Genomic DNA, 14,443 nt, shown 5'->3' with positions numbered 1-14,443 from the left:
ATGTTGTATTTGTAACATATTGCAACCATCCTCAAACGATGTTGCAACCTGGGGTCAGTGGCAACATCTGATTCTTTGCATTCAGGTGCAAATTGTGAAAAAATGTATCAGCTTTAAATGGTTTGGACTATTAACAGATAGCTGTTAGTTTATTGTATAAAAATGTGGTGAGTAACAGAGTTAAATGCAAAAAGTGTTGCATCTGTCCCCGGTCTCCCCTACTTGTAGTGATTCCTAATTAGGACACAAATGCGTAAATGTTAGAATTGTAATAGTGAAGGGCTTGAGACTTTAGCAGCCAAGCAGCAGAGCTAGGAGTGTTTAGGAAAGGCACCGATTACTTGAATCTGTCACCTGTCTTTCTGTAAACGTCCCACTGTCATGTGGCTTTGCGGTTAATATTGAAATTCTCCAAACAGGACCAAGTTCAAAAGAATTGAAAGAAACAAGGGGATGCTCAGTTTCGCTTTCGTTTCTGAGAAACTGCAGGGAGGAGCGTAATGGCGCCTTATAAAACCTCTCAACTATTTACCAGCATTCACACGCGCATACAGGTAGGCAGACGGTTGGATCCCAGCCCGTTGACGATATACAGATCCAGAGTCTGAGTCCGGAGCTGTTACATGCAACATCCCTCGGTCCCCCGTCAGAGCCCTGCAGGATTATCTCCTTGTGATTAACCAAGGACTCTGTTGGATTACAGACTAACGGATAGATATCACGCAGCTGCTGTTTGGAACAAAACGGTAAGGCTTTTTTTCTTCCTTTATTTAATTATGGATTTATGAGATGCTGCTGCTTTAAATGAAGAAATATATATCTATATATATATTATATATATATATATATGTCTGTGCTATTTAAAAAGCTTCTGCATTTTTTATGCAAGCGTATATTCTGAATGCATCTTTATTATAAATAAATCCGATAAACAGATATGAAGAGCGAAAATCCAGAAGTTGAGTGGCACTGTAAACCATTTCAGGATCATAAACTCCTACGGAAGGATCACCCTTGCAAAACATTCATAATATACGCCAATTCACCTCTTGTTAATCATTAAAATTTCCTGGAATGTTGCACCACTTTCCTTTTACTTGCCCAATGAATCCAGACAGGGGAAGATGAATCACATCCTGCACACATTAGACTTGCCCTGTAACATAGTGTTTTATCTCAACCAACAGCTCATGAGAGACCCCACACCCCCACCCCCCTTGGGGTCATTACTCCTGATGTCAGACTGGTTTTTTTTATCCTGAAAAAATAGAAAGAAAATAAATACAAATGACATTCTGCCAAAATGTTGTAGATGCTGGTCTAAATAAATATTTTACCATTTCATTTATAGACACATAAGGCCAGATGGGATATGTGTGTGTGTGGACTTAGACTTTTACAGTAAAATGGTAAAGTGATAAATGGCCTGTACTTCATCAAGTCGCCAGAGATCCCAAAGCGCTTTACACTATAATCAGACATTCTCCCATTCATACACACATTCACTCATTGACAGTGGTGAGCTACATTGTAGCCACAGCTGCCCTGTCAGTTGGATGTGGGTTTAATTCCAGTCATATAAGAAACAGCACCGCCCTGTGGAAAGATGGCATGACAATATAATGCACATGCACATGTGTTTGGCCAGTGATTCCCAGAGATAGGGTTGCGAATCAACAAGAGCAAGGTCTTGAGATCCTCTTTAGAAATGAAGCTAAATTCAAAAATAATTAAGCTGATGCATATATATGCTATTAAGTGTTGAAGATACCAAAAACAACATTGTTTAGTTTTTAGCTTGAAAGCTGAAATGTTTGGGACCCATCATGTTTGGCCCAGTCTGATCATTGTTTTGGACTTGGGGTTTAAGATGTTTGTTCAGGCTTTTTGAAATTTTTGAAAGTCCTGAAAACTAACATATTTTTCTTCTTGGTTTCCTTCAGGATGTCAGTGTGGTGGTTAGAGATGGGAGAGGTTTCGGTGCCTCTCTCCACTGTAGGATGGTAGCCGACAGCACAGTGGAAGGCCATGAGCAGACCGCCTTACCAAGCACATTACCAGCACCATCATCATCATCATCATCATCTTCTGTGTCGTCATCATCATCAGCAGCAGCAACTCGTACGCAGTCGGACCAGCTTCAGCGTCAGGCCGGTCCAAATCCAAGCCTGAAATCTGGGTCAGCTCGCTCTGTGTACCTGACTCATTTCCCCACCTTCTCTTCCAAGGAGGACTGCAGCATCATCACTGACACAGCCACCAAGCTTGAGTGCAGCGGCTTCTATTGGGGCCCGCTGGGAGTGGAGGAGGCCCACCGCATGCTCCGCAACGCCCCGCTGGGCAGCTTCCTTGTCCGCGACAGCCGGCAGAAGGATGTCTTCTTCACCCTGTCCTACCACGACAAGAAAGGACCTGTCAGCGTGCGCATTGACTACAAGCGGCAAAGGTTCTCTCTAGCTGGCATCGAGCGCTCTTTTCCAACTCTTTTTGCCCTCTTGGAGCATTACATAAACTCGCCCAGGAAGAGCCTGACCGTCCCGTACAGGAAATGGGAGCCCACGCTACAGGAGCTGTGCAGGAAGCGAATCCTGGAGGTGTGCGGAGGAACGAGCCGGATTCCGGAGCTGCCAGTCACACATGTGGTCCAAAATTTCCTGTTGGAGTTCCCTTACAAACTGTAAACAGTCGGCCATATAACGGTTTGGCAGTAATGTTTTTGATTTCAAGATGGCAGCTTTTACCAAGTAACGGGACAGCAAACGTGTTATTAAAGGCTCTGCATCAGGGATCTGAGGTAGAGACTGTGTTGCTGTGGTTACAAATAAAATCAACAACCTCTTTTTGGATGAAAAGGTGTGAAATACTTCCAAAGAACCACAAAAACCAATGTCAAGCACAGGGAGCCACCAGTTGGACATTCATCGTTTATGACATTTCAATATGTACTACCTCTAGAGACTTGACACCCAGTTACACATGGACAGAGCATCCTTTGGTGATGAGGAAGTACGAAAAGTTGAAAAGTGCTGCATTAAAAGAAAACTACACATGCATAGGAGCTAGGACTGTTGTGCTGGAAACTCAAAAAGGTCAGAAATCCTGCCAAAGTACATTAAGGGAATGGACTTTAAACAATTTAGAGTCATGGTGGAAGGTGCGGTTGAAACCATCACATGCAGATTTGCAGCTGCAGCCCAGATTTGTAGCAGATTTAAATACTCTAATGTTAAAAGTTTACATTGCACCTGAATGTTCGCCAGCGCCGAAGGCTCAAACACCACTCAGTGTCTTAAGAGAAATCTGACCTAAATGAAATCTTGTCACAAAGAGCTGGACACATGATATTAATTTGTACTGTACTGCATACAGAGGTGTCCCACCTCTTATTTAACTGTCTCTGCTAAGCAGATTTATTTTTCAGTTTATACATTATTTTTTATACTTGTGATTTTTTTTTTCTCTGTTTTAAATAAAATATATTTAAGAAGTTAACTTCTATTGTTTTTCTGTTTCTTTATTTGTGTCTTGTAATGGAAGTTTTGTGGGGGGTCAAGTGGGAAGTGACAGATCACAGGACAGACAGAAAGTGTGGAAGGCAGTGTACAGTATTGTCACCGCACTGACTCATCTCTGTAGGGCAAAGTGACAGGTGGGTGGGGTTACTTTGGTAGTAAATGAAGTGTTACGCATATATAAACACACTTACCAGAACCTGGGGATGAGATGACACATACCGATGTGTGTGGTAGTAAACCTATAAATGTGTGTGTGTGTATGTGAACAGATTCAAATTTATTCAAGAGGAAGTGGAATTTTTTTTAGGGTTATTGGTTAGACAGACTGATCAAGAGAGTTAGATGTATAATTCAGATTTTTGGCTTTTTTTAAAAAAAAAAAAAAGGTCCAAAGGTTCTTTTTTTTTCAACAAAAGTAATAATGGGATAGCACGGCAATGTACAAGGTTCAGAGGCTAGTGTGAACATGTGAGGTGGCACTTGAATGTCATATTTAAAAGATGGCTTTGTTTAATGTCTGCAATGACAAATGAGTCCATTCAAATGACTTATGAGTGTGTTTGAACAGGAGATTGCTCAATGCTTTCAGCTTACCAATAGATTTAAACAGAGTCCAGCTTCAGGCTCTATTGAACAATGAACATTTTATTCAAAATAAATGTTGCTCAGCCAGTGCCATTGTTTATGATACACCAGAAGCTTTTACTCCCTCTTGCTCAGCCCCATTGTTTTCATTGGCTCCAACAGAAAGCTTCCTGAAAACTCTCAGGAAGTTGCACCTTGTTTAAACAGAAACATCACAACAGTCATTGTTTAATGTTATCAGTGTTCTGATGAATCAGGTCAGAGGATTTCCAGAACAATGACAAATCTTTCTTTCTTTTCTTTGTGATCATCCAGTAGGTGTCAACCTTATGGTAAGGGCAGCAAAATGGACATATTTCCTGCAATGTCATCATCAAAGGAATCAAGTGATCCCAGTGACAGTGAACTCTTCATAGACATTTGGGTGGTAGCTCATTTATATAACATCAGAGCCCACTTTTTTTTTTTTAGATGAATCTGTCTGCCAGCGCCAACACTCCTTTTCCAGTTACTAATGTCTTTGCTGTCATGCCTAACCCACAACCTTAAATACAAACTACACTGACAAACTGCTAAATAATTGCTTAGTAGCCTAAACTTAGTTATGAATTAAAAGAGACAATGGACAGGTTTTCCTTTGCGGCAACTGGAAATACCATCATAAATGACTCAAAGGGTTTTGGACTGTGGGACCTTAGAATGGTCGAGGGTCTGCAGTTGGTTCTCAAGCTGTGGGACAAGGACCACTGGTGGTACTTGAGTTTCATTTAGGTGGGAAATTTTGGAATCAACCATTTGCAAACACAAAACTAATATACCACTAAGTAGAGCTAAAAAGCACGCACAATCGAAAAATATTTGTATATATTTCAAAGTAAATAAGTTTATTTATAAAACGCTCACAAATCGCTGTACACCATAAAACACATTTAGTTACACTAAAACAAGCATGTAAAAAAAGCACAACGAAATTGTGATATGAAAGCCTGGTGGAACAAAATAATTTTCACTTGGTTTAGAGTCGTTCAGAGTCAGCAAACCGAAGTTGCAGGGGCAAGCTGTTCCACAGTTGAGGAGCCACAGACTGAAAGGCCCGGCCCCCCTTAATATTAAGCCTTGTACGAGGAGCAGCGAGGTGATTCTGGGCTTGGGATTGGAGGCATAATGTTTCGTTAAAAGCTGACACAAATAATCAGGAGCCTGGCCATTTATAGCCCTGTAGGTGAGAACCATAACTTTAAACTGGAATCTAAAATCCACTGGGAGCCGGTGTAGAGAGTATAAGACCAGGGTGAGATAAGAGTGTTTACTAGATCCACTAGGAGGTCTGGCTGCTGGTTCTGAATAGTTTTTGCAGATGTGAATTTGATGATTTGTCCAGACTGGTAAAAAGAGAATTACAGTAATATAAGCAAGATGACACAAACACATGAATAATGTTCTCTAGATCTGCTCAAGCAATTTTAGAAATGTTTCTTAAATGAAAGAAACAGGAACGAGAAATAGATCTAATGTGTGAGTCAAAGCTTACTCAGGAGTCACATGTAACTCATAGGCTATTTTCACATTGGATGTGGTTGCTGGGTAAAAAGAGACAACTGCCTGATTAATTTTTAGAGTGCAATTGACTAGAAGCTATTGTTAAGGGCTCTGTCTTAGTATTTAAAAGTTAAATATACAATGGTTATTAATAAGAATACAAATTTCCGTCCTTTTCATTTTGTATCTTTAAAAAAACCTCAAAAAGATTGGTCCTTCTGTATTGCTGTTTTGCTGTCAGATCTATCAGTGTAGTTGTTTGGGAACCTTAGTATTCAATGAGTTGGAACTTGTTAAATAAAATTTGAAAACCACTGTGCAATTGAATTGATCCGTACATGTATGGCTGAACAGCAGCATGCTGTGGCTGTTCTAGGACATGTTAGAGCTATCAGCTCTGTGGATGAGAACATAAGCTAACAGTTTGCTATCTTGGTCAAAGTGACTGCTCATAAATTAAATGTATAGTCATTACAAAACCTTTTAACTGAGGTATAACCTAATATTTGATAAAAACGTAAACACATTTTGGGTTCACATTCTTTGAATATTATCCTCTTTCCATAAAACAGTCAACTGTCAAGTTATTTTAAGGACTGGGGACAGTATCGTCATTGGCTTTAAATCATTCATTGCAGCAAGTTGACGTTGTTTTCTCGATCAAATTCTTTTGCATAAAAAAACGTTGATAATGTCGCATGGTAGCTTGATCAAAGTCTTTATTTGAAAGGTTAAAACACTAATGGCTCTAGTATGTCAACAGCTATTGTGTCAATGGCAGTGTGATTTGGGCTCCTACACAAACTAGTTTGACTACGTGAATGTGAATGACAGCTAACATTACCAAGTAAAAAGGTGAGCCAGGGCTGGGCTAAAGAGTGCTCATCCCAGTTTACTACAATTTGTCCAGTTATCAAGACTAGGAATACATTTATAATTACATAGCTTCTGCCAACTTCTAAAAAGTCCTAATTTTGTCCAATTCAAAATACCATAAAAGTTACTACAGCAGGACAATCTATAGATGTATTCTGATTTCTTACTGTTTGCTTCTCAGTTATGAGCAGCAGGGTATTAATGATGAAAAGCTGCTGTGTGCTGCAAAATGTGGCTTTCAGTCATTTAAACGTTGTCCTTCCAGTCTTCGGTCATAATGCCTGTTCTCAATGCCATTTGTGGTTAATAGTTTTGTTCTAATAGATAAAAACAAAGTTTTGGGTATTATGACTGACAAAAGATTCAAGACTGAATTGTTGATTGCGGGACTGTTGTTCCTAATGGGAATCATGACCCCGTCCAAGAGAAGGAAAAAAAAAACCCTCATTGTTAACATCTGGTTACAGCTAGAATGAGACTAGGAAGTTAAAAGAAGACTTATACTACATTTCCAGAGAATGTTCAGACAGAATGTTCACCGCAGCATAACTTTCACATTATGTCATCTTAGACACCTCCTGGTAAATACCTGACACAACAGAAAGACACAACGTCACCTCACATACTTGACAATTTCACTTGTGACATTTGCAGTTACCTTTAGCGTCTACTAGATTTTGGAGCATTGAAAGGAAAACGCAGAGAAACCAAGCCATATGGTAGACAGTAGGTGTATCTGGTCTCCAATGGACAGCTTTGAATAGGTCAAATCAACCTTTCATTATTAATTTGGTTAAAGTGACACAGACATTGGTTTGTACGATTAGACCTCAAATGTTTATCTTTTCACATCCATGACATTTGTGAGTGTATGCGTGTGATGCAAACTTCATATCTAATCTTTAGCTGTAACCTTGCCAGACTTTCAGTCATACCAAACCAGACCTCCAACGCTAAAACCAAATCTGAACCTAAGGCCTTTGTGATCTTATGGGGATTTTTACAAACTCTTTTGGTTCCAGACAAATGTAGCCAAACACACTCAAGTGAGTCATACCGAATATAATAGTCAGTTTGTTTCAAGTAAAGCCAGACTAGTTAGAGGATATAATCATCTCAGATTAGGGAAGGCAACCACCAGAAGTGGGACTAACACGAGTCAGGAATCAATATGACTGTAATATCCAAAATCTGATCGATATCACTTCTCGCCTATTTTTCGTTTACATCAAATAACATTTTCAAGCACAAATTTATAGTTAGGTGTGAGTTCCTCTTGTAGGCCTGGCGACTGAATCATGTGTTTCCATCAGTTTCACTGAGCTCCTCGGTTTTCAGGACATTCCCAACTTTTTTGAGAAGTGAAAGGTGAAGTGAGGTGTTCTATGATCTTGTTTTATCAGCTGATTTATGAGGAATCCTGCTTTCTGTTCTTTAACCTACAGAGACCATTTAAAAAATAAAAACAAAATAAGAAAACAACTGGTCTCTGAAAACATGAAGAGAAAGCAGGCATTGTGAGGTGGGACAGGAAGACGTTCTTTGACATTTGAAAGGAATAAGACAAGTCAAGACCTTCTTGACTTGTTTTGTAATAATCATCTAGAGGTTATCAGCCCTGGCAATCTATCTGGCAGCAAACCTGTTTTTCTTTTGGTTCTTTTGTACAGACAAATGATTTAGAAATCCCCAAAAGACACGTTAGTCTTGCTCTTCCCATATTTCCCACACTTCTTTTCAGTGCAATATCTGACAATTTCCAGAGTGACAACTGATTTATAGGAAACAGTGATTGAGCAGAAGAGGCACTGTTCTGACAGTGACTTGACAAGGTAATTTGTCCCCCTAGATCACTAAATTCCTAATGTCTTGTTAAACTATAGATTAATCTACACTTTCATTTAGACCAAGAAGTTCTAGTATCACTCCAGACATCCTCCACCAGAAGCTCACACAGCTCAATGTTCCAGCCTCCACCTGTCAGTGGATCAACAGCTTCCTGACAGACCGACAGCAGCAGGTGAGACTGGGGAGCATCTTCTCCCGATCCAGATCAATAAGTACTGGTGCCCCCCAGGGGTGTGTTCTATCCCCACTCCTCTTCTCTCTGTACACAAATGACTGCACCTCATCGGACTCGTCCGTGAAACTCCTTAAGTTTGCAGATGACACCACTGTCATTGGACTGATCCAGGACGGTGATTTGTCTGCATACAGACAGCAGGTGGATCGACTGGTACATTGGTGCGGTCAGAACTACCTTGAACTGAACCCACTCAAGACTGTGGAAATGGTGGTGGACTTTCGGAGAACACCAACCCCATACACCCCCCTCACCATCCTCAACAACACTGTATCGGCCGTGGACCACTTCAGGTTCTTAGGAACCACCATCTCTGAGGACCTGAGATGGTCTTCACACATAGACACTGTTCAGAAGAAGGTCCAGCAGAGACTGTACTTCCTGTGGCAACTCAAGAAGTTCAACCTTCCACAGGAGCTGCTGGTCATCTTCTACACTGCCATCATTCAGTCTGTCCTGTCTTCATCCATCTCAGTGTAGTTTGGCTCATCCACAAAACAGGACAGGTCCAGACTGCAACAAACAATCTGGTCTGCAGAGAGAATAATCAGAGCTGATCTTCCCTCCATCCAGGACTTATACAGGTCTAGGGTCAAGAAAAGAGCTGCTAAAATCTCTGCAGACCCCACACACTCTGCACATAAACTGTTTAGAGTTTTATCTTCAGGCCGCCGCTACAGAGCACTGTTCACTAAAACCAGCCGCCACAGAGACAGTTTCTTCCCCCAGGCTGTTTCTCTGATGAACATTCAATAGAGTACAGAACAACAGCATACAGATGTTGCAAATGCATCTTTTTATTATATATGTGTATATTGTACATTGTAAATTTGTATATTCTGTAATGCAAAAACAGAACAAAAGAGCAAAGTGTACCGGAGGCAAATTCCTTGTTTGTATGTACGAACTTGGCAATAAAGCTGATTCTGATTAATTCCTAACATAAATATATGAAAAAAGAAAGTTCAGCTTTTTCTAAAGCTAAGCTGGTTCTTGCAAATAGCAACAAGCTTTTTGCTCCAAGAATTTCCTGTACTTTCACCATAGAAGGATGCAACAAAACCAAAACTCTTTTTAAAGGCTCAGTTTGACATGATGGGAAATCCACTTGAAAACAATGATATAAAAAGAGCAATACAATTCTTCTGTTAGCATAAAGGCTGACAGCAGGCGGAAACCGGAAGCATGACCGGCTGCCTACTAATGCTTCAAGGATTAATAAGTACATCACAATGCCTACAGCAGCCTTACAGACTGATATTATTTTAAAACAGTTTATGATTTCAAAACTGCAAAAATGTTCAATCATATTGTTCTCATGATTTAAAATCATTTTAATGAGATCTCAGAGACAGTGCCAGAGTGACCAGTGATTTATCCTGACTAAAAAGGAGCACAGAGAATCTCATAGGTTATTAAACCCGAAATGTATGTCATAGCTGAAAGGTAAACAGTAATTTTTACTCCATATACTTATAGGCCAATTTTACTGTTTGGACATATTTTCAGTCCATAAAATGAATATACTCTGAGAATCTCATACCTACCCCATGCTTTGTGCAATAACAGTTTATCCTTATAAAATCTTTGATTTGTGCAAAAATTACTATAAATTTGTCAGACTAGTTTTTGTGCACTGCTAAATGCTATATTCTTAAATGTATTTTTTCTCACTAACAAATATCGTATTATGAGGTTAAAAAAATAAATTAATCTTCAGTCACAGCTCATATTCTGAGCTGCCACATGCGAAGACACAATGACGTAAATACGAAGACTTGAAAAGCACAACAGTGCAGAAAAAAGTCAGATCTGTCAGTAATCTCTACAGCAAAAAAAAAAAAAAAACTAATTCATGCTGTGAATGTGGTTCGGTACAGAGAAGACACACACATTATCGCTTCAGTACCAGGAACCTGTTCATGTTTAAGCACACACAACCAGACTTCCCTGAAGAGAGGAACAGCGATAAAAACTAACACGTACAGACCACAAGATGACTGAGGGCCCCAGCAACAGCCACAGAGAGACAGAGGTCACGTCATGATCTTAGCCTCAAACGGGGTATCCATCTCACACAGGAAGAAAAATACTGTGTTTATACTCTGCTGTTAAAGAGCAGTGAAATGAAATGAAAGCTGGTGGTGGTTTAACAGACATTTGGTTTAGAACTTTATGGCTCTTCAAAGTCCAAAAACAAGTTAAGGTTGTACATTTAGAGACCAACTATAATACAAAAATACATTCTAAAGCTATTTATAATAAAAAATAATGTACAGTGTAACTGAAACATAGGTTTAGATTCTCTGCAGTCAGTAGTAAATAATATAAATAATTAGAAGACTGTAGCACAACTGATGTTAAGTAGAATAATTTATTGCAGTTCTTTATTCCTCTGTTTTCATTAATAATACTTACAAGTTTAAAAGCGCAGAGCATTTACAGAGCATACAAACATATCATACACTCTCACACTACAATCAGATAACAATGGAGGCTCCTACTGGCATGTTCTTGTAGTTTCCAGTGGTTTAGGCCCTAAACCAACCCATTCAACTACACAAACTGGGTCGTGCCACTTCGGCATGCCAGGGATCCCCATCCTCATTCTGCTGCTATTTACAGTAACAGGATGAAAAGAACAGGAGACAGACCCATAAAAGAGAGTATTGCTCTGGATTTAGACAAAAAATTAAGCATGAAAAATAACTTTAAGACATAAATTGTGTTCGGATGGCACAGAAGATTAAAGTTTGAGCTGAAGAAAAGAAAACATTAGATTGAACAGAAGTAAAACAGAGGTTTAAACAATCAAAGTGTGCTTTGTTCCTAAGATATGGAAACTCAAGTTGAGAACAAATGTTAATCAAACACTCCCATGTGGAGAGAAAAGTGAAACCGTACATTCATCTCTCCTTTTATTGGTTAGCTTTAGGGTTATTGCAGTAGTAAAGATTCATTCATCTGATTAAAGCAGGAAGCCAAGAAGCAGTTTGACCTTAGCATATGGGTTCTGAGGAACAAAAAATGTGTTTTCTTTCATTAGTTTTCGTCCGAAATAGTCAGGCTTTACCAAAAAGCTTTTTCAGCAATGGGGTTCTTACATTTAGAAAAAAGCCTTAGGGACATTAAACAGCATTCCTCAATTTAAATCCAATCCCAGATATTTGAAGAATAAAACAATTAAAACTAAACTATGTTTTCTTTTTATCACAGACTTAGCTCTTTATCTGCATAATTAGACTGAAATAGTAATTTAATAAATAACTGCGTGAAATGAATTACTGAGTGTTAAATTATGTACTTCTAGCATGCCTTTGCTTTACTACAATCATTCACAACATGTTAGTGACGGTCACACTTGGTGATTCACCTCTTAAAAATGAATGGAGTGAAAGCTGGACCATGTTAACATCCGTTAGTCTGAGAAAAAGTTGCTTCTGCTAATTACGGTCCATGACACCACTTTCAACAGATAAAAAAACCCCTAGGTAACCCAGTTTAGGGATGGCAGAAACAGGTCTGACATGCTGCTGTGAAAAGGCAGGCGTGTATATTGTGTGTGTGTGTGTGTGTGTTTAGCACAGTAGTGAACACTGCTGCCCAAAATGTTTGGTGACTATTTATGTGAACTGAAATATCTCATAGAAAAGTGTGAAAACTGCTCACATTCTTAGCATGTGGTGTATAAATGAAGTATCAGAATGAATAAAAATGTTTGCTGGTTGCGCACCTCGACACACGCTGTAGCTGTCACACTCGAATGCTCAGAAAACAATGTGCTTGAGCCTTCCAGGGCTTTGACCAGTGTATTTGTTCTCTGAGGAAAAAGTGTCTTTTTTCCTGTGCAGACACAAATGAGGAGAAGCCTCCTGATGCATCCTGGGAGTATTTACATCACACCCGAAGATCCCCATGGATGGTGATATGAAAATATACTGCAGCCAGTATTGGACAGTCAGCCCACCATACAGCATTCTGTGTGTGTGAATGTATGGAGGCTGTTTAATCCAGTTCGGGGGACTCTGCTGATTCTTTGTGTATCTCTGCATCCACAGTCTTCTCCACAGACTCTGTTGCTGCTCTGTTCGCTCTTTCAACTTCAAAAGATGTATCCTCACCTTGCTGGTCTGCTCCCTCAGGACCTTCATCAGTGGGTGTGATCAAGTCAGTTGTTTCAGTAGTTTCATCTTTAACTGTAGCATCTGTCTCTGTCTCATCCATCAGTGACCCATCCTCTTCTTGCAACTCCTCTTCTCTTTCCCGATAAGCCTCTTCCTCTTCCTCTATTATGGAGGCATCTGGTCTCGGTAGGGAGTGGGTTGCAGCACATGGATGCAGGTGCGGTGAGTCGGCAGGGGGCAGCAGTGTGAGCGACTCCACACTTAGGGTGTCTGCATTGCTGTCTGTAAGCAGGGAGATGGTGGGCTGGGAAGCCGGAGTGAGGCTTGGTGCCAGGGCTGGTACAGGGACTGGGTTAGATGGAGTAGAAGGAGGTTCTCCGCCTCCTCCTTCACCTTCACAGCCAGAAGACGAGGATGGGGTGTGCTCCAAATATGCACCATCATCTAGAGAACGGCAAAAGATAGAGACAGCTGAACTGAGAGACAAAAAAAAGTCTCAGCCACTAAACACACACATCCAGCATGGGAATTGTGGGTAGTGATATTTAACACGCTAAATATTGCATCGAAACTGTCCTTATCGACTGCCATACTACACATATATTGTAATGACTATTGCAATTCAATATATTGTACAGGTCTAGTGCTAAGCATTTCAAGAATATTGAACTATTTCAACATTATAATTTAGTGAACTTAGTTGAAACTTGTGCACAGCTCATATTTTCTCTTTACTTTAACAGTCATAGGTTTTTAAGCAGTTTATAGCTGTCTGTAGAGAAAGAGGGAACGTAAAATTATTTTAGGGTTTAAAACCGTTTCTGTTCTGAGGCAAAACAACAAGAACAAGAAAAAACACACCCTCCCTGACTGGTATCAGACTTTAAGTTTAGGTGAGAGGCTGAGCGACTTTTTGGTTAAAGTTCCTTTAAGACACCAGGTTGTAATTCCAAATTCAGCTATTTTCTCCGCTCCTGTTGCCTCAAAAGCTGCAATAGTAAAACACCTTATAATTGGTTTGTTACACCTTTCCATGAACTTCCTGTAAGATAACATTTTATTCTGCATTCAGTTGATGAACATCAATAAATATTCCTGCAGGGGGTGGAGTGATTTGTTTGAATAATATGACCCCGTCTTGGCCCCTACAATGAAAGTGCTCATAAAATACAAACAAACAAATACCCAATCAGCCAGGGTAAATGAATGCTCTGAGAAACTTTATTTCACGGGATAAACCATCTGAGCCTCTTAGTTAAAGTGGGAGTTTTGTTACAGATACCCACAGAAGAGCTGAAAATAGGAGTAGTAATAAGCAGGACTGGAAACATTTTTATCCAGCTGGAGAAGAAACCCCTCCAGATACATCCATTTTATGCTGATTACTAAATAACCCTACATACTGTGTTTGCAGCTAGGAGTAGTACTGACTACAATATTCATGTGGACTTAGGGTTAGGGTCCTTTTGTCATATCACAACCACAAAATTACATTTATTTCATTGGGACATTATGTGACATACCAACATGGAGTAGTAGTGTTAAGAATATATGGTTCTGAAATTCTTTTACAACTACAAATTTGAAAAGTGTGGCATGTATCTGTATTCAGCCCAAGCAACACCAATGCTCCCCAACCCACTGCTGAGTTAATACTGGGTAGAACTACCAAGTGTCAAAAGCATTTTTTCTTGTCACATATTCTCAACATCTTTCTGGAC

At 39.8% G+C, this 14,443-nt stretch overlaps 2 protein-coding genes across 7 annotated transcripts in view; one reads left to right on the top strand and one right to left on the bottom strand.

Annotated features, from left to right (window-relative positions):
- Positions 1-489: 489 nt before the first annotated feature.
- On the top strand, positions 490-2,823 carry LOC124863120 (suppressor of cytokine signaling 1-like). The gene is made up of 2 exons (XM_047357368.1): positions 490-746; positions 1,944-2,823. Exon 2 carries the CDS (start codon positions 2,001-2,003, stop codon positions 2,679-2,681), a length of 681 nt encoding a protein of 226 aa, XP_047213324.1. The 5' UTR covers positions 490-746; positions 1,944-2,000; the 3' UTR covers positions 2,682-2,823.
- Positions 2,824-10,953: 8,130 nt separating this feature from the next.
- The window catches only part of LOC124862631 (protein CLEC16A-like), a 55,991-nt gene continuing 52,501 nt past the window's right edge, over positions 10,954-14,443 (bottom strand). For all 6 annotated transcript variants that reach the window (XM_047356672.1, XM_047356675.1, XM_047356673.1 and 3 more), the window contains one exon: positions 10,954-13,166. In XM_047356672.1, coding sequence (XP_047212628.1) covers positions 12,604-13,166 — 563 coding nt within the window. In that variant the 3' untranslated portion in view covers positions 10,954-12,603. The remainder of the gene's footprint in view (positions 13,167-14,443) is intronic.

Source organism: Girardinichthys multiradiatus, chromosome X (assembly GCF_021462225.1).
Source record: "Girardinichthys multiradiatus isolate DD_20200921_A chromosome X, DD_fGirMul_XY1, whole genome shotgun sequence".
Taxonomy (NCBI): domain Eukaryota; kingdom Metazoa; phylum Chordata; class Actinopteri; order Cyprinodontiformes; family Goodeidae; genus Girardinichthys; species Girardinichthys multiradiatus.
The sequence above is the reverse complement of the archived record's forward strand: the minus strand, read 5'-3'. Positions and strand labels throughout refer to the sequence as shown.